This window comes from Furipterus horrens, unplaced genomic scaffold (assembly GCF_987537825.1).
Source record: "Furipterus horrens unplaced genomic scaffold, mFurHor1.1.pri manual_scaffold_1, whole genome shotgun sequence".
Lineage (NCBI taxonomy): Eukaryota > Metazoa > Chordata > Mammalia > Chiroptera > Furipteridae > Furipterus > Furipterus horrens.
The window spans coordinates 52,091,443-52,117,837 of NW_028327171.1; the positions used below are offsets into that span (position 1 = coordinate 52,091,443).

The 26,395-nt window shown below is 35.0% G+C and overlaps 1 protein-coding gene across 3 annotated transcripts in view; it reads right to left on the reverse strand.

The window, feature by feature from the left end:
* FGF12 (fibroblast growth factor 12) overlaps positions 1-26,395 on the reverse strand; it is a 490,004-nt gene that overhangs the window by 148,304 nt on the left and 315,305 nt on the right. For all 3 annotated transcript variants that reach the window (XM_090282136.1, XM_090282049.1, XM_090281968.1), the window contains one exon: positions 20,576-20,679. In XM_090282136.1, coding sequence (XP_090138262.1) covers positions 20,576-20,679 — 104 coding nt within the window. The remainder of the gene's footprint in view (positions 1-20,575; positions 20,680-26,395) is intronic.

Below are 26,395 nucleotides of genomic sequence, written 5' to 3' on the forward strand. Positions count from 1 at the left end.
AAAAGGGGACAGGAGATTTTCATTAAGGGACCTACAGTAGTAAGTTTCTCATGTCACACTCAACTCCATTTACACATGGTAAATTTTAATATTAAAAACTATGGTATATATTATTACATATGAGGTCTGTCCAGAAAAAGTCTGGCCACTGTTAATATAAAGAGAACAGTTTGCACAATATCGATGTAACATGACAGCTAAGGAGAGTAGACTGAAATGAACATGCATTAATAAGGACGATTTCACTGTACTAGTCAATGGTGATGGTAGATGTCCTTGAGTGAGCATGTGTACTGTGTGCCTGTCACATTCAAAATGACTGACTGAGTAAAGCAATGACTTTGCAACAGATTCTGTCTTAAGCTTGAACATTCCTCCATGGAAACTATTCAGATGCTTCAGAAGGCCACAGCTGTGGGCAACTGGTGACTGGCAGCTTCATCAAGACAACATGCTTGCTCATGCATCACATCTCATGAAGAGTTTTTGGTGAAATATCAAATCACCCAGGTGACTAAGCCCCTCTACAGCCCAGATTTGGCACCCTGCGACTTCTGGCTTTTTCCAAAACTAAAATTACCTTTGAAAGGAAAGAGATTCAGGAAAATATGAGGAGGCAGCTGATGGCAATTGGGAGAACTGTGTGAGGTCCCAAGGTGCCTACTTTGAAGGGAACTGAGGCATCATTGTCCTATGTACAGTGTTTCTTATACATACCTTGTATCTTCTTCAATAAATGTCTTTCTGGGAAAATCTTGTATGCCATAGTTTATATGATACAATAACATAATCCTTTATATAGCTGAGAATAGGTGACATTGGCCAGTATTTTCCTGGACTCAAATCAGTAAGATTTATTGATATGCCTATGTTTTTAAATATCTTCTCCATGCCACAACCCCAGTAATTCCACTCTGAAAACCTGAGATATTGTTTATTCCATACTTAAAATTTTGGCAGATTCCACCCTGGCTGCCTTGACTTTTTGCACAGTTCTTCTACCCTGCTGGACTAGAAGCTCTGTTAAGAGCATAGATTTTATATCCTTCCTTATATTATATGTTCCCAAGCATCTAGTTCACTTTGTACTTAGCAAATCCTCAGTAAATGTCTGTTAAATAAATAAATACTAAAAATAAGAAAAGAAGGATTGGAGCGATGGAGGAAAAACAAGAGAGATAAACAGAGATAGAAGAAAGAAAGAAAAAGATGAAGGGAGAGGAGGAGAGAAGAAGGATGGAAATGGAAGGAAAAAACATGGATAATAAAAACACATGTGCAGAGATCTGAAAATAACTTAACTACTTTAAATAAAATCCTCAGGTCACAGTTACACAGAGGATAACACTGTTTCCTATTGCCACTCTTCTATGCCATCTCTTGATGCTTAGGATGATAGGCACCACACAGGTTACCCAAAAATAAAAATAAAAATTTAGTCTTAATTCTCATGTAAACTTAAAAAGCTGCCCTGGCTGGTGTGACACAGTGTACTGAGAACCAGCCTGCAAACCAAAGGGTCTCTGGTTCGATTCCCAGTCAGGGCACATGCCTGGGTTGTAGGCTGGATCCCTAGTTGGGGGTGCACGAGAGGCAACTAAAATCTATGTTTCTCTCCCTTTCATTCCCCCTTCCTTCTCCTCTCTCTAAAAATAAATAAATAAAATCTTAAAAAGAAAGCTAAACATTAAAAAAAGCTTAAGCAGAGACATGATTTTTTTTTTCACATTCCTTCCTAGAAATACAGGATGAGCTGTCTGTTCTCTGTCTCCCTCCCACTCCCTGAGCCACACACTCTATGTCCAGCTCTCACATCTTCAAAGCAGATCATTCACCCTTTCAGACACACATGCCAGCAATATCCTGGCCTTAAATGAAAAAATAAAATTCTTACATAGAAACCCTAAACTATTGCAAGCAATGGAACATTCCATTTTCAAACAGGGACAGAAAAGAGGCTTAGATATAAAATATATAAATCTTAGATCAGACACTGGTATTAGTGACTCCTACCACCTTTGAGTAACTTAATATATTTCTAATGTAGTAATCATTATGCTGGTCTGATCAGCCTCCCTGGGGTTTTATGTGGATCCAATGATATTACAAACATGAAAGTTTCTTGAACATAAATAAAAACAATTCACACAAGAATTCAGAATCATTTCCTGGGTACATGTTTTTGTTTATAAGAATCTGTATCACATGTTAGGAGAAAAAATAAGTTGGGAACTTCTGTACAAACCCACCTCTTATAGACGCCTTAACCTTCTGATTCCCACCACTCAACACCCAGCTTGAGAGGAGCTGCAGGACCTGATTCTCCAATGATGGAGAAAGGGCATCGTTTTTCTAAGGGGCACTCTGTCAACCACCCAAAATCTGGCCAAGGAAATAGCCTCCGCATAAGCAGAGAATGAGACATGTTAGAAAAAGGCTTCCAGTGGCTATGTGACGGAAGAATTAGATATAGATTGAGGCTATCCAAAGGCTTTGATGATAAATGGAGCAAGGGAATATGCTAAGTAGGGATTTGTTTGGAATGTAAGGTAATGGGAAGCAAAGATAGGGGAGAACTCTATTAAAAAAAGGTTGGGGCCAGCAAGGGTGAAAAGAATTAATAGAGGCAAAATGCACATTTAAGGAGGGCTTAAAAAGTCAATATTAGCGAGGGAAAACATCTTATAACAGCATGAAATTCCCTTCGGACTTACAGACATCACTATCAAATTGAAGTAAAAGCACATATAAAGAGAACACTATCTTGGTCCCCCTGGCTATATTTAGCACGGATTTAACTTACTAAGGATCTAGTTCAGGCCACCCATTGAAACATAATAAAGATCAAGACTATTATTGGGCAAAGGTAAAATCAATGAAAAAATACATTTCTGTAGGTTTATTGTATATCAGAAAACCTGGTAAGCTAATTGATCCACCAGAGTCCACTTTCAGAGGGAAAATGAATCAATGTTTTAAATTAAAGCAATTTCAGAGAATTTCTTACATTTGATGACCAATGAATACTAACTATGAATGATTTATTAGTGGCCCCAGAGAATCAACTAGTATTCAGTAAGAACTAACCTAAGGCAGAAAGTAATAAAAAAATCACTTGCATTAATTATATATCACATTTAAGCAGAGATATGAATAAACAAAGAGCTCTAAATGATAATGGGATGAAAAAAATCCAGATTTTTATTTTCTAATTTGAAAAAAGGAGTTAAACCAAATGCTTTATATGTTTCCTTCAATTTAAAAAATAATAATTATTCTATAGTTCATTTGTTCACTTACTAAATAATATTTATTAACTTCTTTGTTAATAATTAACTGGAAATATTTAATACTCCCATGGAAACCATAATCACTTTCTATAGTATTTAAATGTTTTCACCAGGTATTTTCAAATATGTCATATAAGAAAGAAGTAATACTTTTGTAAATACTTTTAAAGCCTTTACTAGGTGTCAGGTATCATTCTACATGATGGAAAATAAGTATAGATAGATAGATAGATAGATATGGATATGGAAAGTGACGTAAACAGAAATACAACGAGCATAGAAATAGAAAACCTAATTTGATCCTTACAATACTCATCAGTTTTATATAAAACATTGTGTGCCAAGCCCTGCTAAGCAATTAACATATATTCCCTGTAACTACGGATTGCAGAACCAGGACAGAAAAAAGGAAAAAAAGGCACAATAAAGAGAAGATGATCCTAGCAATCAACTCCAGTGTAAAATTCAGAAAATAAAGTCCTCAATCTTAGAGATGTTTCAGCAAAGACTAGATTCTAATTTTGGTGAATTTTAGTAAAGGAGCCACTTACTTGGTCTAGTTGACCTCTATGATCACTTTTATTAACTACGAGTCCATAAAAATAAAGCTGCAGTGGGGCACAGTGCTAGATAGAAGATATAGGACTCGCAGGTTAGGATAATCTCTCAATACTTAAAGGAGAATTAAAGCAACAACAACAAATAGCAGATTGTCAGATTAAGCATTCGGGCTTGGCTTTAAAGGATTTTGAGAAGCTGATTTGCAGACATAAGAGCACTTGGACTCCAGTGAAGTAGTGAAATAAATAACAGTGCTCAAGAGTTATATTTACTGCCACCCAAGATGAATCATGACTCTATGGGGAATGCATTTTTGAAAATTCATTTTCCATTTTGGATGACTGGATCAGTCTCTCAAAAGGGTTTGGAATGTGGCCAATGACTTCCCTCTGCATTTTTCATTTGAGGCTTAAGGCTTGTGCAACTCCATTTTCCATTCTTACATAATGTATCTTACATAGTGGTGACTTTGGCTGTGTCTGTTTATTTTGTAAAGAAAAAAACACTGAAAACTTAGCCTGAGTACAAACATAGTCTTGAAAATGAGGACCAACAAATACAATTAAGAAGTCTTAAAAAGGCATGCTCATTATAAAAACTACTATTCTATACTCCATACCTATATTTCATATAATAAAAATAATGCCAAATTGCTATTGGGATGATGAATAAGCAGATACCATTAAAAACTTTCAAAAGTAATAACCACACTCTGGCAATATCCACTTTAAATCTTACCATTTATGACAGCATGGAAAAACCTAGAGAATATTGTTAAGTGAAGTAAGTCAGACAGAGAAAGACAATTACCATGTGATTTCACTGATAATGTGGACTCTAAAGAATAATACAAACACACAAACAAAACAGAAACAGACTCATAGATGTAGAGAACAGGCTAATGGTTGCCAGAGAAGAGTGGGGTTGTGGAGCTGGGTGAAAAAGGAGAAGAGATTGAACAGTTACAAAATACTCATGGGGATATAAAGTACAGCACAGGAAATATAGTCAATAAAGTCGTAATAACTATGTACAGTGCCAGCTGGGTACTGCAAATATCAGGGGAATATTTTGTGGAGTATATTATTGTCTAACCACTAGTCTGTACATCTGAAACTAATACAAAATAATATTGCATGTAAAGTATAATTGAAAAAATTCTTAAAAATTAAAAGAAAAATCAGGCATTAAAAAAGCATTCAAGTAAACACTGAGAAAAACATTCAGAAACCAATTTGCAGCTGTCCCCATCACATATATTACCTCATGCATTACCCAAGAGCTCAAAACTGCCATGATATTAAACCAGCTTGAAGGGTAAGTGTCTAAGAGCAAAATAAACAACTTTAATTATATTTTTTAAAAGTTCAAACCAAATAAGGCCTTTTAAAATACTAAACCTACAGCAGCAATCCATTTTACTTGAGGGAGCACATCAGGGTAACTGGAGGTAACTCATTTTAAGAAATCAAATTATGTGGGTTTTAAATATCTCAGCATTATATGACAGAAAGTGTCTTAGAATGTGCATGGGGAAATTTGTTGAAAGTCTGGCACCAGCTTGTGACATGAGGTAAATCTCTTAAGCCCTCACAGCTGCCACTTTCTATTCCATAAAGTAAGCACGATATTTCTGGCCGTTGCTTACTTCAAAGGGGTAGAAGTCAAATAAAATCATGGATGCAGTTATGCTTCATAGTTGTAATCCATAAAATACAATGTAAATATTGTATTTCATTTATAAAAGTACTGCTTGCTTTTGTAAATTGAAAAATCACTCTTAATTTACTATGCAGGAAATACCTGGAGTTAACTCCATTTCTGGTTATCACATCACTTTAAAGCGAAGGTTTAAACCATAAATATGTCAAGTATAATACGCAAAGGGAAAAAGAAGAGAATAAAATAATGAACCCTAGGTAGCTGACAAGGAAAAGAAAGTCTGCTTCTATGATTAGACCACAAAGGGACAAAACAAAACAAACCATAGCTTTTATTTTTCTCATTAAGATTTGAATCCTAAACATTCAATCTGATGTGGTTTCAAGAGTGGCTACAGTCAGGCCACAAACCTTTTGCGTGTGTTTGAAGAGCAATAGAAGGTGAAACAACGGTGGTAAAAGACAATCCCATCATTTCTGCGGAGGTATTGTTGGCTGGATAATGAGATGGGAGTGTTTGCAGGAAACTGGTAGATGAAGATGTGAGGATAAATCAGATACAGGCTTTGCCTTGAAGATGCTGATAATTTAGGTGCGGAGAGAAAAGTACAAGCTGAACCTAAGACAGAAAAAAGAGCTATGAGCGAGATACAAGCAAAATACTATGGAAGAATAAGGAAAGGCAGAATTGATTTCTGTAGTCGCAATAAGGAAGATTTCATGGTGAAGGTATAGTGAGTCTTAAAGAAAAAATGAGATATTGATGAGTAAAGATGACAGGAAAAGGCATTAGGACTAAGGGCATGGAAAGTTGAGATACATGAAATGGCTCAAAAAGAAAGGACAAAAAGGGAATGAAAGAAAAATATATCATAAAGAGAAATGAAAAAGAACATGAAATCAGGAAGTTATGCTGGGGTACAACTGTTAAAGGGCATTGAAGGCCAGCCAGGGAATTTTGGATTTTATAGAATGGGTTCCTAGAATTCATTACGGTTTTGGAGGCAGTAAGTGACTAGCTTGCCTTATGGTGGTGAAATACAAAATAGCCAAAGTAGTGTGGGCAACATAACACCCCCTTCCAGAGTGTGCAAAGGTAAATGTTTGGAGAAGAGAGCGGAGAATGGAGGTAATGAAGTTATGAGGGAGGATAAACCTAGGTAAAACATCACTATATTTCTACTATACTCAAATGGATAAACAGTAAAATTTTCACATGCAAAATATACATGTTACTCTCAGATACTTTGTGTCTTACCAAGTGTTTTGACATTTATAGGGGGTAGAAAGAAAATACTACTTTTACTGAGTGTTCATTATTGAGCTAAGTATACTAGCTATTATTTTTATCTTTTAATATTCCTCTAACAAACGTGTAAAGTAGATATAATACATTCAATTAAAAAAACGGTAACAGTAACTCAGAAACATTAAGTCACCTGATCTCAACCACAGGCAAAAAGGAAGCTAAACCCAAGATTACTGTTGTATGTTAGAATTTGCAGTCACAGTAAGAAGTCTTCAGGGTTGTTGTGGCCACATGGAATGTGAGCTGTTCAATCACCAAATGTTATTTTAGGCTAAATTATATTGAAAGTTTTCAACTTTCTTAAAACTCTGTGCATCCTGGTATTTGTTTTAAAGAATTTTTTTCTCTTTTCCTTTTTTAGATGGACTGAGTTAAACTATACAAGCCAACTAGATACACAATATTTAACATGGTAAATCTTTTGAAACTGAAACCCCATTCAATTCACTGAGTGCAACTACTATTGATAGACCCAGTCACTGGCCTTGAAAATAGACACAATGAACGCTGTAATGAACACAAAAGAGTGATGGTAAAGTACCAGTGACAATGCCATGAGATAAAAGCGGCATTAATAACCATGTTTTGCAAAACAGGCTTCTATTATGACTCGAGATGTGCTTATTGTGTCTAATGACGAAGGCAAAACAAACTAAACTGAGAATGGAGGATACATGTTGCTTGTCAACTGTATGCCATTTCAGTTTTTTTAGAGATGATCTTCAAGTCATTTGATCAAAATATGGATAACATAAATATAAATATTTAGTTTTAAAAATTGTATCTTTGTGTACTTTTTTAAGGATATTCACATAGGCTTCAAATTCCATTAAAGCTTATTTAAAATAGTGATATTTAAAACTGCACCATAATCTGAAGTTTCCAAATGTATTTAAAGAAATAATATACTCTGCTGCGAGGCACTAAAATGGGCATTGCTAAATAGATACATATATTTCTATACCTTTTTTTAATTAAATAGCCCCAAGATACAATTTTAATGTATAAATATTTAAAAACATCACAAAAATGTAAATTGAAAAAGAGAAGAGAAAACATACATTCTATGATTAAAGCATATACCCATCCTACTGTAGCACTTCATTAAAAGATATGTATAAATTTTTAAAGCTCTGACAATAATTTAAAAGCCCAAGCTTAGTGAGTAAACTCAAAGAAAAACAGTACTCTTGTTTTCAATTTTGTGTTCAAAACCAATGGTATTTGCATATGTAGGACACAGTTCACAATGAAAACACAAATTCTACTGTTTTTACTCCTTTTTCTACTTTTTGCTCCCATACCAGAGTGTTAACATTTTGTCACACCTCTCAATTGTGAGGAAATTCACAGCTTTGTGTTACTTTCAATAAATAAAATTGCAATTTAATTAATGTGTCATGACTCCATTAGGGAAAATGATTTTACTTTTTAATCTCCATTAAATCATGATTGAATTGATATTTTAAAATTGAATGGGCATTTTAATAATAGCACTATGGAGATAAAATTCACATATCATACAGTTCATCCATTAAAACTGTACAAATCAATCGCTTTTAGTATACTCATAGAGTTGTGTAACAATCATAATAATCAACTTGAGAACATTTCATTACCTCAAAGAGCAAACCCACAGGCTTTAGCAGTCACCCATTCCCATTAAGCACTATCTAATGATTATATACTGATGCATATACCTTCCTGTCTCCATAGAGCTTATTCAGGACATTTTGTATAAGCAGAATTACACAATGTGTTGTCTTTTGGACAGGTTTCTTTAATTTAACAATGTTTTCACCCTTTAGCCAAGTTGTGTCATATATCAGTACTTCACTCTTATTTATTGCCTAATATTCCATTGTATGAATATGTCACATTTTATCTTTTCATTACTTGATGGATCTTTGTGTTGTTTTTACTTTTGGCTATTATGAGTAATGTTACTGTGAATATCAGTGTACAAAATTTTTTAGTGTGAACTTGTTTTCATTTCTCTTTGATGTATACCTGGGTGTGAAATTGCTGGGTCATAGGATAATTCTAAGTTTAAACTTCTGAGGATATGCCATGCTGTTTTGCAGAATGACTACATCCTTTTACAGTCCTACTAGCAGTGGATGAGGGGCATCCTTTCTCCATATCCTCGCCTACTCTTGTCATTATCTGTCTTTTTAATAAAGCTATCCTAGTGAGTATAAAGGGCTATCTTCTTCTGATTTTGGCTTGCATGTTTTTTTTAATGATGAATCGTATTGAGCAAAATTTCATGTAACAATTGACTAATTGAATATCTACTTTGAAAATAAATCTTTTTTTAAAAAGTGTCCAGATCCTTTGCATACTTTTAGATGGTTATCTGCTTTTTATTTCTAGCTGTAAGAGATTTTTATATATTCTAAATACATGTTCTCTACTTGGTACATGACTTGCAAACTTTTGTCCCCTTCTCTGGGTTGTCTTTTCACTTTCTTGATTGTGTCTCTAGAAGCACAAAAGTTTTTAATTAAATGAAAGTAAACATCTATTTTTCTTTTGTTGCTTGTGCTTTTGGTGTCATATCTATAAAATCACTCCTTGGTCTAACATCATGAAAGTTTACCCCCATGCTTTATTATAAGACTTTTATAGTTTTAAATCTTACATTTGAGTCCATGATCCATCTGAGTCACTTCTTTATATGTAGTGCAGACCTTATAAAATAATTTTTGGCAACACGTTATTTTTTAATTGAATTTATTGGGGTGACATTGGTAAGAAAGGCAGTGCATTCAATAAATAGGGTTGGGGAAATTGGACAGATAAATGAAAAAATATAAAACTAGATCACTTTCTTACACCACACACAAGAATGAACTCAGAATGGATTGAAGACTTAAATGTTAGACTCAAAATGATACAAAGCCTAGAAGAAAACATAGGCAGTAAATTTTTGGGCACTTTTCATAACAATATTTGTTCTGATATATGTTCTTATGTAAGGGAAACAAAAGGAAAAATAAACAAATGGGATTACATCAAACTAAAAAGTTCTGCACAGCAAAGGAAACCATCAACAAAATGAAAAAAATAACCCATTGAATGAGAAAATATATTCACTAATACATTTGATAAGGGATTAATATCCAAAATTTATAAAGAACTTATAAAACTCAATACCAAAAAAACAAACAATTCAATTAAAAAATGGGCAAAGGACCTGAATAGATACTTCTCCAAAGAGGACATACAGATGCCAACTGGCAATGTGCTGTTAATCAGACTTCAAGATCTTAAGATGATGCCAACATCTTTTTATTCAATAAGAAAGTTCTTGGAAGTCCCTTAGAAATATTACAAATAGAGAAAACATTTCATTCAATAGCATACTAACTTTAAAAAACATACCACTTTTTCCTGAATTCTGTGTAAAAAGAGTCAAAATACACAAACAGTACAAATAACAGAAATTCATGATAAGAGTAAATGCAAATGTTAAAATTAAAAATAAATGTCAAGACATAACATGTTATCATGTTTCTATGACCCTTAACAATTTCAACCTTTTATTACAGTACAAAAACACAGTGTTCACCCTTTTCCTCTCTTGATTAGAACTACCTAGAATAGTAGCTGCATGTTGTAAGTGAAAATATTTAAAATCACATATATAAGCAAGTAAAAATAAATGGACATGAGAACTGGTATGTCACATACAAGAAGTATAACAAAAGGGAGAAAAACAGTAAGGTTTAGAAATATTTTGTCCCTTCTGATGTTTTCCCTTATTCTTCCCTCTGCTAGCTGAATCACTCTTCTGGTCTGATGTCTGATTTTCTTTTCATCCTTTAGATTTTTGCTTGAATATTATCTCCTTAAAAATTTTTTCACAGCAATGCCTTCTAAATTAGTTTCCTCTATTACAGAAATACAGTGTTAATCTCTTTCATAGCACTAATCCTAAGTGATAAATTTTCATATTTTTGTTTACATGTCCTGCTCTCCCACTATAATGGAAGGGTTTTACATTTTATTCCCAGTGCCTAAGACAATGTGTGTCACATTGCTAATTCTAAGTAAATAGATAGTAAAAAATAGGATAAATGAAAGCACGAAAAGCTGCTGATCCCTGGATTTTCAGGCAGCTCCCCTGAAACCACAAGCAAACATACCCGAACAAAGCCAACGTAATGTCCTTTTCCATGTGGCTTTCAGTCCCTTCACTACTGCTGATGGTTCCCTACAGAGAGACCTTCTCATATCTAGTGAAATAGGAGAATGGAAATTGAAGTAGTAATCCTTATTCATCTTCACTCTAGCTATACAAAGAAATTTTGGAGAAAATATTCATTAATCTGCCATGAAAACAAGCAGAAAACTCCTGTCTCAAATCTCAGGTGAATTCTGATCTATTTGGATATGAATTAAATAACAGGTTATGTTTATTCCCTCCAGTCTCTTCTGAGTAGAAGTTCATAAATTTTCACCTGATAATTGTAGTGATTCAAAAAATCTTATTCAACATAATGCAGCTACACACCCATATCTGTTCCTCTGTCGGCTGACTTTCAAGCTCATTCATTCCCTTTCTCTCTCTCTCTCTCTCTCTCTCTCTCTCTCTCTCTCTCTCTCTCTCTCTCTCCATTTAAATTTCCAGTCTGGAGAGGTCTGGTACCTACCCAGTATCTATTTTCCCCTCTCTATTAACAGAAGCTTGATTTTCATGGATACAGCAAGGTAAGTAGCTTAAAATGAAAAGCAAAACTAAAACTCCAGAAATTTCTCTATATTCTTTCCACCTAGAAGTGATCATGTGACACAGTTCTATCCCTAAATGAACATCACTTGAACTTTAGAAAAATGTGTTTTCCTGATAAAGGCACTATGTTATTGCCCAGAATGTTCATATTATCTGGTGATATAGAAGACATCTTGTACCATGAGGAAAAGGCCAAATAAATGTGAATACCTTGCCTGCATTGGTCTATTGAGCTAATCAATGATCCAATACCAATAACTGTATCTCCAGGCTTCTGATTATGTGAGAAAACAGGAGCCTCTGATCCCCTTAAACCACTTCTAGGGGTGTTTCTTTTACTTAGGGCTGAACTCAATTCCTGGCCAATACAGAAAAGTGAATTTAAGAAAACTGGTCTTGGGAAGTAAAATCACATGAGGAAATTTTCAAATTAGATTTTGTGCATATACTGACACCTCAGATGACCAACAGAGGCGTATTACACAGTCGTACAGAGAGGATCATGTATAAAGTGACTGCATAATTATTGCCCAAATCTTAATCCTAGTCTCCTCTAAGAAGCAAACAAACACACTCAGTAATTACACTAAGACATCAGGCATAAACTGGAACTGTCCCGGATGAACCATGATGTATAGATACTCAGTGAGAGTCTGATATTTCAGTGGCCTTAAAATAAAGTTCTTTTCAGCTGCAGGTGGCTGAATTATATGTCACTTTTGACATATGTATTTCTATATATCTAACTCATTTTCCCCACTTGACTAGATTTTAAATTTGGGGGTTACAGAAACAAATTTTGGGTTCATCATAAATGCACAAGGCCATAGGCTTGAAGTCTCCTCTATATACAGCACTTGGTGATCTGTCCCTGTCTGCCAACATTCTCATTTGGCGACCTATCACAGTGTTTTGTTGTTTTGCTTTTTAATGTTCTTTTTCACAATGCTGTCTGTTCAAAGAGCCAGTTTTCCTACACATTTGGTCATAAGACTGACTTGCCTCTGTTTCTCGGCTTCATCACATGTATGTTCCATTCAAATCTCAACTGAAAACCTTTTGATTTTCTCTTTGCATTCAGTGCTCATAATTTTCTTCTCCCCCACCCACCCCTGAAGTCTATGAAGGTCTTGGCCTGTAAACATATTTTATGTAGCGTATTTCCCTCCAACTGAGGTACATAAGGAAATATTCTGAAGAAGAAAGTCCCTGCAAGTCGAAAATCTGGCTTACGCTTGGGCAGGAATGGGGAGGTATTAAAAAAAAAAAAAAAAAAAAAAAAAAAACTGATCCATTATTTCTGATGATCTTTTCTGTTATTAGAAACTGAAAAAAAAAAAATTATGTATAATTGCTATTCCTTTACATTGGTTTTGGATAGCAGGGGAGGGAAGGTGCAACTAATAAGAAGAGGGAATCTCTTTGGGGAATCAGGCTAAACCAGAAAGCCATGAAAACTCAGAACTATTCTGAAAGAAGCCATTGGATAGTCCTTCAGGAACGACATGGAGAACACGGAGTGAATGAAACTAGCTTTCTTGGAAATCTGACTACTTTGAACATTAGGTCACCTCTTTTTAGTTTATAAGGTAAAAAAAAAAAAAAAAAGGCAACCCTAACTGGTTCACACAAGAAGGACAATTATTGGCTCATGAAATGGAAAACTTCAGAGGTAAGGCTGGCTTCAGGTATTTCTTCATGTTCAGCTTCACAGGAGGTGGACAAGATCTGATTTCTGCATTCTTTCACCTAGACCTCCTGTCCTCTGCACGTTGGAATCATTCTAAGACAGGATTTCTCCTTGTACTTGTAAAGTGGCTGTCATCCCTCTATCCTGTCAGCTCTAAATTCAGTTTTTGGGTGTTTTTTTTTTTTTTAAGGGGTAACTCTCTTTCAGCAGATAAAGTCAAGTTTTGGGCCTGAAGCTAGTTGGCTTTAATTCAATGAGAGATACTCAAATACTTGCAACCAACCTCCCATAAGCAGGGTGGCTCAACATTTGGATTAGGCAAACCAGTAATAACTACTGAAAGTAATAATAGAATTAACCCTACATGAACTTCATGGATTGATGATAAGAAAATTGACTGAAGATACATGGAGCATCTTCTTTAATGTACCTATTACTACTGTTGCTGCTGCTGCTACTTACAGCTAACACTGAGAATTGACAATGTGTTAGGTAGGCACAGTGCCAGGACTTTACATACATCATTTCATGTAATCCTCTCTACAATCCTATACAGCAGGCATTTTCATTATTATCTCCATTTTACATACAGGAAAACTGAGTCTAGAGATTAAGAAACTTCTATTATGGCACTAAAAAAAGTACATTTATAAAGCTATGGTTTATTTCTAAAGCTTGCATTCTTAAATACTATTTAATACTGCCTAACTTGCTAATGACTAAAGAAACACAATCTAGAAATTTTGGATGTATGATTCCATGTCAGCCTAACGTGCCTAATGGTAAGGCAGAAAAATGTTATTAGGAACGCATCCACTAATTTTCACAATTAAGGTAGCCATAGAGCTAAAATATTAACATTTCCCAGAAGTTATAAACTCTTGGAATAAAGCCAATACCAGTTAGAGCTGAAAATATCATAATAAGATAAAAATGGATGCTTACCATTATTCAATCCTTACTGAAAGTGTAATTAATGACTCGATTCTTTCTAAAGAAAAGCAACATAATTCCAACAAAAAAAATTATGTCACATGTTTGCAAGGAACAAATGCCAGATTCTTGGGCTGGCAGGATTCCATATTTTCTTTATTTTTAGTTGAAAAGACTACCCCACTTCAGTTAATTAATATATATATGAGGGTAAAAAGTGATAGACAAAATAAGTAATCATTTTCTCAGTGCTATGACCAAAAATTAATATGAAATGAAAAAGAAATTTTATAAAATTCAAAGAAACCATGAGATTATAAAAGAAAAATTATGTAAATAACCTAAACTGAATATTTATCAACCTAATTGCTGGACAATTGTGTTTTGCACTTTAACTTTCTTTCTATTCAGGTGCCATTAACTTCAAAATTCTATGCTTAATTTGGCATTAAGGGCTAAGGTGTTTCTCTCACTTCCACTGTCATTCAATGTTAGGAACTTTTTAGAGATACCACTTGCCCCAAGAAATAGTTCTACATATATCTCAGATTTCAGAATATCCCATGAGAAAGTCGGGTAATGAGGAACCTCAATTTGCAAAGTAAGAATTTTGTACCCCTATTTAAGATTTTTTTTTTTAATCTACTATTTCTTTTCAACATGGAGTGTAAATATTTCACCGAGAGACAAACTGTAACGACCAGGTAGCTTCACAGGAAAGTGTCCTGGCCAGTCATTGCTTCCTTTCCCACCTCCTTTTAGAAGCCCTATTTAATTCAAAAAGGAAAACATGAAACATCAACACCATAAACTACAACACAACATCAGCCTCAGTGCAGAGAAATGTGAACAATATGATTCCCCCACCAAACTTTCCATATTTTAATATTCAAAGCTAAACTAATTAAATGAACTAGAAAGTGTGTAGAGCCACAGTCAGGAAAATTATTATAAAAACCATTTAGACCAGATGGCCAATGAAATATTATCAGAATAAAATTGCATGAAATGCATCCATCAACAGTTTCAACAGGATTTTAACAGATACTGTCACATGGGATTTGTGGTTTCAGTGCTATGGGAGATACTCATCTGTATTAGACTTGACCCCTAACTTCAAGGAGCGTGCATCTGACAGGACAGACACAGTATAAAAACAAAAAAATCTAATAAACATAAGAAAGGAAATATATAGATAAATATCTTATCAAAGTACAAAATGTGAGTTATTCTGGCCGCAGAAACAGAAAAAAATGTATTGGGTTCTCAAGTGATGGGATATTTGGGCATCTGTGATAGTGAGAAACAAAAGGAATTCGAGGAATAAAATAAAAACTACTTTCTCCTACTGTCCACCTTGTGAGTATAAAATATATTTTCCTTATGGTTCTGAATATTAACCGTCTCTTTTTCTCTCCCTCAGAGGTCCCTTCCATGTTTCTCAATAATTCTTGACCAGTTTTTCAATATAAAGTCAGTATCCTCTTGCAATCTTGACATTTTCTACTCTTGCTGAAGAAACAGGCACAGAATTCTAAATGGTCAAAAGGATATGAATCCATCACATAGTGTCTCATTCTTGTTGTTACTGTTGCTTTAATTCACTACCATAATGTACACATAAAAATGATTCAGATGGTAAATTTTATGCTATGTGTTTTTTATCTCAATGAAAAATAAAAGGGGAAAGAGGCATGAGTTCAAACTACAGTGCATCCACTCTGCTCCACACATAGCACTGATGAATAAAATATAAAAATATGAGGCCTAAATTACATTGCCAGGATCAAAGCAAGTTAAGTACCTGCATAGGATGGAAACACAAAGCACTGAGCAGGTGACAGCTGCAGGCCTACTGGGCTCATGTCCTAAAGGAGGCCCTGTGACCCAGACTTGTACTCTGCTCAGGTCAATGTCAATAAAAGCCCTCTGTATAGATTAGAGGATCAGAGCCAGGCTACTGGCCCATACCAGGGGCTAGGATAGTTTTCCTACTCCATCTCTTAAAAGGCTAAAGTAAACTTTTTAAAATGTTGTTATTATTTTAGGTAAGAGCAATAACAGACATAGCCTCACAATAACAAGAACTAGACCAAGCCACACCCTAACCCAGGCCTCCTTCCCTAAACATAATAATATTACCCTAGGATAGGAGTCTTGAAATGATTCTTAAAATTTCACTCTAAACTAGGGCTACTGGAGGCTGGATAGAGGCAACCAAAAAACTGCTGGGAAGTGAGGGCAGACCTTGAAGGAAGTAGATGAGGGAGAGTGAAAGAGGGAGAGAAATGTGCCTGCAGATCAAAATTCCAAACAAATCAAGAACTCATTCTGAATTCTAATATAATCTAAATATGCTTCTAAAAATGGCAGCCAACAAAATCAACAATTGAAACATGAACTCGTTACAAAAGAAATTAATCTTATGGAAAAGTCTGACGAAGTATTACAATAATGCTCAGAGAGATAAATGAGTTGATGACTTTTTGTAAAAAGAGCCAGAGAGTAAAAGCAGGAGGAAATAAATTAGGAACAGAAAAATATTAAACAAAAACTATTAGACAACTATTAGACATTCAAGCCTGAAAGATATAGTGAAATAACAAACTAGATGATGTAAATTTTTGAGATTAATTTGGAAGTTTCTAATGTAAGTCATTTAAGTACTGTCAACACAAGAAACTGGACAACATTATAGAGAAATAAAATGTATTTGGGTTAAGGGTTTAAATTTTCTAAAATTTAAGAACTATGATTCTTTGAATTAAAAGGTAATTCTGAACTCCTAACAAGATAAATTAAGAAAGATTCACAACTAGACATTATAGTGAACTTGCAGAACATGTAGTATAAAGAGAAAAATATCCTTGAAGCTTTCCATGTAGGTTGCCTACAAAGGAAAGAACATTAAACTGGCAGCAAACCTGTCATAGTCAATAAGAGATGCCAGAAGTCAATGCAATATAAAAATACTGGTCTATTTCTAATTGTATAACTATCTAAACTGTAATTCAAAAGTGAAAGTGAAAGGAAGGCATTTCATGGATACCAGGATGAAAGGACTTCACCATCTGCACACCCTCACACAAAAATCAAAGATTTCTTTTATAAGAAAAATAAACTCAGAGGAGCCAAATTTGATACAAAAACAAAAACTGTATACATAGAAATTCTTTTAAAGATCAGTAAGGTTAACTATCAACTATAGAATAATAACACCGTGCATATGATTTCATTTTTAAATTGCCAAGAAGGGCTATGGTACTCACTAAGCAAGAAAACACCCTCAGGTCTGCTGGCTGTTTGAAAGAGGAACAGAAACTCTAACAATATTTAGCAAACTGTATAGTTATGTATTTATGTTTAAAAGAAGGCTAAATCACTAAACGGATAGACTTATAACCTACCTTTACAAACCAGCAAAATAAAAACAGGAAAAAGTGTTTTAATAATGCAAGGAAATAAAGAAGAATACGGAAGCAAAAAATACATAAACTACAATGATAAAAACAAATCCAGATGCATCAGCAATCTCATTAAATACACATAGATTAAACTCATCTATTAAAACGTAGATGTTCAGAATGGATCTTAAAAGTTTCGCTCTAAGCTACCTACCCAAATCACTCTGCCTTTCCTACTCTCTTTGTTTTCCTCGTGAGGGGGAGAAATCAGAAGTAACAGGAAACTAATTCCTGGCTTAAAAATGAATAGAACCATGCAAGTGACAAATGACACTAGATAAATGATAGCATTTGTGAATTTTGCTTGGATGCTCAGTTTGTCTCTTTAGGACAGCCTGGGTGGCAAATCAGCCCCACACCCCTCTCCCACCCCTTCCCCACCACATACCCCAGTTATGGGCCTTCCTGGTATGCCCAACTACACTGTTTCACACAAAGTCGCAAATTGCTTTTCAAATAACTTTACACCTTAATACATCCCAAAACACCCAGGAAAGCCTATGATAACAGCCTGTTTTTGACTCACCACAAGGCTCCAGGCTGCATTAGTGCTCTCCCACTGAGGCATTCCAGGCAGACAGCAGCAGTATGAAGTGTGAAAAAGCCTAGATACCCAATTCTCTTTCACATTCCTGAGACTGGCTCCCTTTAGTTCTGTAACAAAGTCGTCAGACCTATACCCACTGTTTAAAATGAAAAACCAGCATTATCTCCTATTAGTCTTATCCAGAAAGAGGGTGATTTTGAAAGTAGGAGCCCTAATTATCTATGTCAGCGATGACATGCTTATAATTAAAAGAAAATCATTCCCAGTAGTCCTGCAGGACCCTAAGCAGGGGAAAGCAGTGGGATTCTTGGTATGAAGCAGGTTTCATTTAAATGAAGAGGAAAAGTGAAAATCTAGGTACCCCTGACAGGTAACTCAACCACAGTTGACTATTGGCTTTCCTAAGGTATTAATTAGCTCCTTTACAAAAAAAGTACCTACAGTAAGATTCTCTTGGCAAGAATTTCTTAAAACCTCATCCTATGGGCTCAAGCCATGCATCTCTGAAAATGCTGAAGAGTACAAAATTCAGTCATCTCACACTGAATGCCCAGGCTCCCCCTGGGAACTTTGGGATCGCATCCCACAGGGTGACCTTTCCCCCCTCACAGAGGGGCTTCTACACAATCGCCTCCTGTCCACAGTGCCACTGCCAGACTTCGTGTTTTCTTCCGCCCAGACCTTTAGGAATAAACTCTGGACCAAAGAAATAAACTCTGCAGTGCTTGTGGAATTACAACCTGAATTATGACCTTTTAAATAAAGATAAATAATGATCTTCTCAATATAACTATAAACATAATATACTCTACCTTCAGCTGTTTACCTGATGACTTTTTAAATCATTAAATCAATTCTACTCTAAGATCATCTCCATGTTTTAATTTCTAGCACATTCAGATTGTTTTTAAAAGTTTAAGAGAAGTGGAATTATTCAAAATAACAACGTGTTATGGTTCTTTTTCTTACTTTAATGTTTACATTTAAAATACAGACACAGTAACAAGACATTATGAACTGTTAGAATTAAGACACACTAAGAATGAAAGCCCATTGTTTTTACCAAAAATATATTTATCTTTAAGTATTCATTTGAGTAGAAACTGTTGAAAAAAATGTATATGCACACATCTACTATATAAACACATATTTAGATTTGAATATGTTCAAATAAAACTGTAACTTTAAGAATTCTATTACGAATGGCAGATATATTGCTAATATCAAGCATGATACACTGGAGATTCATTAAGCTGAATATTGAAAAAGTTTAATAGAGGTTATTCAATGACTAACTTAGAATCCAGTAGGCATGAGTGAACTTCCTAAATAACCTCGTGTTATTTACTGGGAACACAGAAAGTAAGGGTGGAATCCTGTAACCATCATTTTCAAGGATATTTCTTCATGAACTACGAATAAACAACTCCCTTATAAGAAAACAGAAATTATATATACACAAGATTCAGTGCGCTACATTCTCTCTCAATGCATAAATTGTTATTCTGAGAGTGAGACAGGCATCAGAATAGCATTAACTACTTTAAAATATGTCAGTGCTGATAATGTAGCCACTGATGTTACCTAATTTTATCAGCTTTAGATTTAAAGGAGACATTATACAACATCATATTTTATTTTATTTTATTTTTATTTAATTTATTTAGGTGACACTGGTTAATACAATTATATAGGTTTCAGTTGTAAAACTCTTTAACTTTAAAGGCCTAGAAATTAAGTCAGTGAGAAGACGTGAGAAGACGTGACTTGCCCAAAGGGACAACTACTTAGTAACTGAAATGTAAATAAAACTCAGATATCTCAGCCCCTAATCCCAATATCATTCCACAGAGTCACATCACTTAAATTGACCAGTTACCTCAGGAATCTGAGGTACCAGGTACTGCACAGATTTTATTAAATGCAAAAAAAAGCATAAGCTATTTTGAAAGGTCTTTTTCCATAATAAGACAGGGAAGTCTCGGAGACAAACTGAAGAATCCAGCTTCCTAAATCATCCTCTGTGTTTGAATAAGAGGTAATGGGAGAAAGGAAAAATGACTCGCCTCTTGCATTAAACAGAAAGGTAAAATTCAAAAAATAGATTATCCTCTAGAAATGGAAGATAGGTGAAGAGTTTATATTGAATGGAAAGGAGCTAGCTTTTTCTCGATGACAAAATGTTTAACATTCTAAATGATAAAATCTGCATAATAATCCCAACCTACTAGGTCAGAACATGTAAAATTACATCAACTGCCAATGTTTTTCCTGAAATAATGGAATAACGGTTACTGCAATGTCAGGTCAGTTTTTATACACACACACACACACACACACACACACACACACACACACACACACACACCATGAGGTACTTACTGAGCTATAGAGATAACCTTCGCCATTCATGGCCACATAGAGGCTGGCTTTTACCCCTTGGATGGCCACCACACGCAGGCCCACGGGAATTAGATTAAAGAGGGCTAGAGGGGAAAAAATACAGAGAGAAAAGGATCAGTGATCTTTTGAATAAATCACTCTTTTTATTAAGATGATTCTTAAGACTTGAAAGCTATGAACTGAAATTGACGGGAGGAGGGAGGGAGGGAGGGAGGGAAGAAGGAAAGAAGGAAAGAAGTCTAAGGGTGAGGAGAACTCACCCTTCTTGTCTTTGTACCACCACTTCGTGGTTTTAGGTAAGCTACATAAACTCCTCTGTAATGCAGAGGTTACATTACAAGGGTTCTGAGTGCCCCCCTGGATCTGCTCTGCAAAATGAACACATATTCAAACTGTGTAATGTAAAATGTGGTTTTTTTCCAAATTTGAAGCTGTTTTTGTTTCCAACAGTACTCCAATCAAAACCTTTTTGTACTTAAATTTACATTGAAGTTGGTTTCTTTGCTTTTTAATCAAATTTTGATTTTACTTTTGGCAATGAAATATGTAATAATCAAGAAATGTTAATGTTTGGGGTTTTAAGGATTAGAGACTAGATCATTATTTGAAAGAGGTGTATTAAAAAATAAAAGTAATAATTAGGGAGGGAAAAAAGTCACTCTTTTACCCAATATTAGATCAGGCACTGTCCCAGATAATGAGGATATAGCAGTGAACAAAAAAGAGTCTAAGTCCGTACCCTCCCCAAGGAGAAGACAGAATATGGACATATGTAAGTGTTAGGAAGAAAAACAATGGGGTAAAGGGATAAAGGATGATTGGGGAAAGGTGCTGCATTTCACAGAGTGGTCACAAGACTTCTCTGAGGAAGTAAAGTCACAGCAAAAATGTGATTCATCAGCATAAGTAATTTTGGGGGGTAGTGTACATAGTTAAATTGTTAACCCCTTACTTATGTAAGTCCAGTATAACTGAATATTTTTAGAAATGGAAGATATTTTAGAGTGCATCTCTTTATTATGAGTCTCCATTTTATTTTTTTAGAGTTTGGCACATGATAAGTATTTATTACAATAATTGTTATTATTCTTAGGCACCATGGGGAAACAGAACAATCTTTAATTGCAAAAAACTTGCAATTAAACATCTATTATATTCTTTTATACATTTTATTTTTCAATTACAATTTGAATTCAATATTATTTTGTATTAGTTTCAGATGTACACATACTTTACAACATGATTCTTCCAATATTTCAAGTACCAGAATATTATTAACTATGGTCCTTATGCTATACATACTTTACATTCCCATGACTCTTGTAACTACCAGTTTGTACTTCTGTCCCTTCATCTTTTTCACTCAGCCACCCAACCTTTCTCCACTCTAGCAGCCATTAGTTTGTTCCCTGTATCTATGAGTCTGTTTCTATTTCATTTGTTCATTTATTTTGTTCTTTAGATCCCACATATAAGTGAAATCATACGGTGTTTGTCTTTCTCTGTCTGCAAGTCCCCCATTTTATAGATGAGGAAACTCAGGCCCTGTTTGGATAGAGATGGGTCAGATCACATTTTGGTGACTCACAAGTAGAGCTTGGATTCTTAGTACCCAGGCCAATAATCTTCTCCACTACCAAGCTCTTCTCCATCAATTTTAGCATAAGGAACCTTTTGACAGAGGATAAAGCTATGCAATTTTGGCCTGACAGGATATATGAAATATGGGAGGGGCAATGCCATTTCTTTGCAGAGATGATGAGAATAAATTATATAATGGACCAATTCTGTATATTTGAGCCTCAGATATGTTCTCTTAGCAAAAACTGGTAGAGCAGTTCTTTTTTTACTGGAGGTTTCCTTGAGTTGTTACTTAGTCACTAGCTCCATGGAGTCTCTAAATGTTGAGGCCTTGACAAATTCCCTGCATTTACTCCACTACAGAATGGATGGCCCTGCATCTCAAGTGCTTCCCTTTTGCTTTTGAAAGACATCTGGCTGTTGATTTAAAAACAGAAAAAAAGAATCATGGAACCCACCAAAGGCCATCAGCCAACCAGAGGCTCAGCCTGTTCATATTACATCAATTGTACTTGCCCTATCCTTCAGATTGCAAAGCGTGGTGCATACATGAATCTATGAAAACTGACAGAATAAGTCAGATATTTTCTTTTTTACAGTGGCACTAGTTTACTTAAGTTTCTTTGAATGTCATTATCAATAGCAACATATCATTGAAAGAAAAATATTAATATACTCTATCTTAATCTGTTCAGGCTGCTCTAACAAAAATCACATAGACTGGGTGGTTGACATAAACATTCACTCCTCTCAGTTCTAGGGGCTAAAAGGACCAAGGAGAAGGTGCTGGCAGATTAAATGTCTGGTGAGGATCTGCTTTCTAACTCATCATCAGCCATCTTCTGTTTATGTCTTCACACAGCAAAAGGAGCAAGGGAGCTCTCTGGAGTCTCTTTTATAAGGACTCACCTCCTAATACCATCACACTCAGGTTAGGTTTCACCATAAACATTGTGGGGGAGGGGAAAGGCCAACAGTAGTTTATAGCACATTCAAATAATTTAGGGTCTTATTTGAAAAGTTTGCAAGATGTTTGTTTTTTAATAAATAATTTAAACGAATATTTTTCACTAGTGGAACATATTTGTAGTCAGAAATACTAATAAATAATGATCTTTGTAACACATGCCAGAACTTCTTCTTCTGTTCTTACTGCTATCCTTGTGCTACTGAAATAACTTAAGAAGTATTGTACAAGACCTTGATGTCTAGGCGGGGGGAGAAAGCTAAGACATATGGAATCATTTGATACAGTGTATAATTTATCTCTATAATTAAATGTAATATATGCATTCTATATATATTCTCTATGTTACAGAGTTCAGGAAAATGGAAGGTCTGTGTGGAATGAGCTATTCGGGTAATGTCTTACACAGAAGATGAGACCTGAGTTGACACTTAAAGAAAGGGCAGCAGTTGAGTGAGCCAGGGACAAAAGGACATTTAGTGAGGCAGTAAATTAGGTGGTTCTTCAAGGTAATGGGTGTATACAGGAAGGGACTGGCAGATTGGAGGATTTATTTCATATTGGGGAGAAATGGAAAAGAACACCATGTAGATAGAGTATAGATAAATAACTGAGACTCTGGCATTCTAATCTGAGCGATCTAGACTTTTCTAAATGGGCAACAAGAAGCTGACATACAAAGAGTCAAGCAGCAAGATTACAAAAAATGGGTGAGACCTGCAGACAGCATAGTTTCTAAACCCACCACGCAGAAGCTGCATGACTTTGAGCCATTCATTTACTCTCTGCTTTAGCTTTCCTGTCTGTAAAATAGGCAAAATAATCCTTACTGCACAGAATTGATAAAAGAATCAAATGCATAATCATGTTCTTAAAAGTTTTTCATAAAAAGAGATGTGTTCTCTCTATATGAGTTATTTGTCATTAATGTATCATTTTCTACATGTCAAATAAGGATAGCACGTGAAACCTCACATATCACTTCTATAATATCTGAGTTTATATTCAGAAGGTTACTTAATACTTTTAAAATTAATACTTCACATTTGTGTAACATCTAATTTTTGAAGTTTTGATAATCCATTATTGTATTTGACCTGCAACCACAAACACAAACAAGAGTTTAGGACAAAATGATTATCCTAATTTTTAGAAGGGCAAACAGGTTCAGAGAGAGAACCTGGGTTAAACAGCATCTGAAAAAGCTTTTCTGGCTCTCTAATGTGGTTACTTACATAAGACATCATAGTTCTTCCTTCCATTTTAAGTTTAATTTCTCTGAATATCTGTTCTTACTTTCTTGCAAAGTTATAGGTCATTTAGCTATTTCTCCACATATCCTACAGCTAGCGGTGGCTATGGCTTCGGCAGTGGCCAGTGAGATGTCGGCTGAAGGGTCTTTGTATGTATGAAGACTGCTTCCATCAAGACAGCTTGCAAGTGTCCCTTGCACTGTTCTCAACCCATTGCCTTACTGTTATTGGAACAGGGACACCCCATGGATCATCCCAGACCATGAAAACAAGGGCTCCTCCTGAGGTAGTGGTGGCAGGTGAGCTGGAAGGAGTTGGGTCTCCAAGGACTTGTGGAACAGTGGCACCAGTTGCTCATTCAATTACCTAGGTCTGGCACTTATGTGAGAAAATAAATTCTTGTTTTTTAGTTTGTGAAACAGAGCCAATCCTAATCCTAACCAATAGAGATTGTTAATGAAAGCAGAGTTAACATGGATGATACAAGCTAATGTAAGATTCTTCACACATTGTAAGTAGATGCATCTACTAGAAAAATATCAGGTTCAAAGACGATTCTTACAAGAAAAATAATGAAATCCAAAATTGTGCATAATGTCTTTTTAAGGTAAATATTTCCCAGGAAAAATGCAAGAACATTAGTTCAATTAGCTAAAATAGAGATTTAACAAAAAGCAACTATAAAGCTTTACCTATCTGAGACTAGTGAGAAAACTACTAAAGCTAGGCAGGGACAAAAACCAAAAACTTGTATGAAAGTTTTAGATGGGCCAGGAAGTGATAATGGCTCTAAATGGCCTGCTTTAAGAGATTTAACAAGTCCATAAAAAAAATCAGTAAACAATTTGGAATTAGACTTTTTAGTGGTAAAAGCTACAAACTGTTCTCTTTTGGAGGGTATGCATCTGCGTCCTAAAATCTTGAGAAGTGGAAAATACTTCCCTTGTCTATTATTTATCTTCAGTATAGCACACAGCTCTAGCTCACAGAAGCTCTTTGTTGCTCAGTGAGAATTCCTCCTGCCTCTATTTTTCCCCTTCATTCTCAAAGCCATTGTTCTAACTCAAAGCAACAAAGCCACATCATTCAAGTACCTTACATCTACAAATACCATTTCCCTTCTTACAATTTCTAGTGATCAATTCCTCATTGTCGTCAAGATGGGTCAAAAGTCTTTACTGTGGCCCTCAAAGTCCTTTACTACCTGGTTCTAATCCACATTTCTAGTCTAGTACCTGTTACTCATTCTATCCACCATAATCAGCTTCATAGATATTTTTCCATTTGCTAAGTTCCCCCTTGATCTTTAGGTGGAATTTTTTTTTTTGTCCTCTCTTGAAAAAGCCTATTTTCCCATTTCTAAATTTTGTCAACTCTTTTCATCCTTTAAGACCTATTTTATTTAATTATATCATGAGCCTTATCTAAACCCTACAGAGATAATTGTTTCCTTTTCCACAATTATTTACTTCATGGGCATATCTTTATAATGGCATTTGGAACATGGTATTATAGTTATTTGTGTATGCATCTGTCTCATCCCTGAAGTGCAAGGCTCTTGAAGGTAGGTCTCTGCAGTTTCTACCCCACTTATATGTATATATGTTATACCCAATAATGTTACTGATTATAAGGGTCATGAAAAGACATATTATTTCCAGGAATTTACATTTTCTTATTGAAATAAATGTGTTTTTAAGATAAAAATGAAATTAAAAACAAACTATCTCAGTCTGACATTCAAGGTTACATATACATTTCTACTATAAGACACTATTCACTCTAATATATTTATTTACTGCTTCTAGTAATTTGATCTCCCTCCTCCTACCTTTTAATTCCATTTGTTTGCTTACTTCATTCCCTGTGCTTCGGACATCATTTTCCCCCTCTCTTCAGGCTTACAATCTGCCATGCTTAAAATGACACACCAAATGCCTAATGCTTTTCCTCACTTCTCACCTACCCAAGACCTGGATCTATATTTACAATTTTACT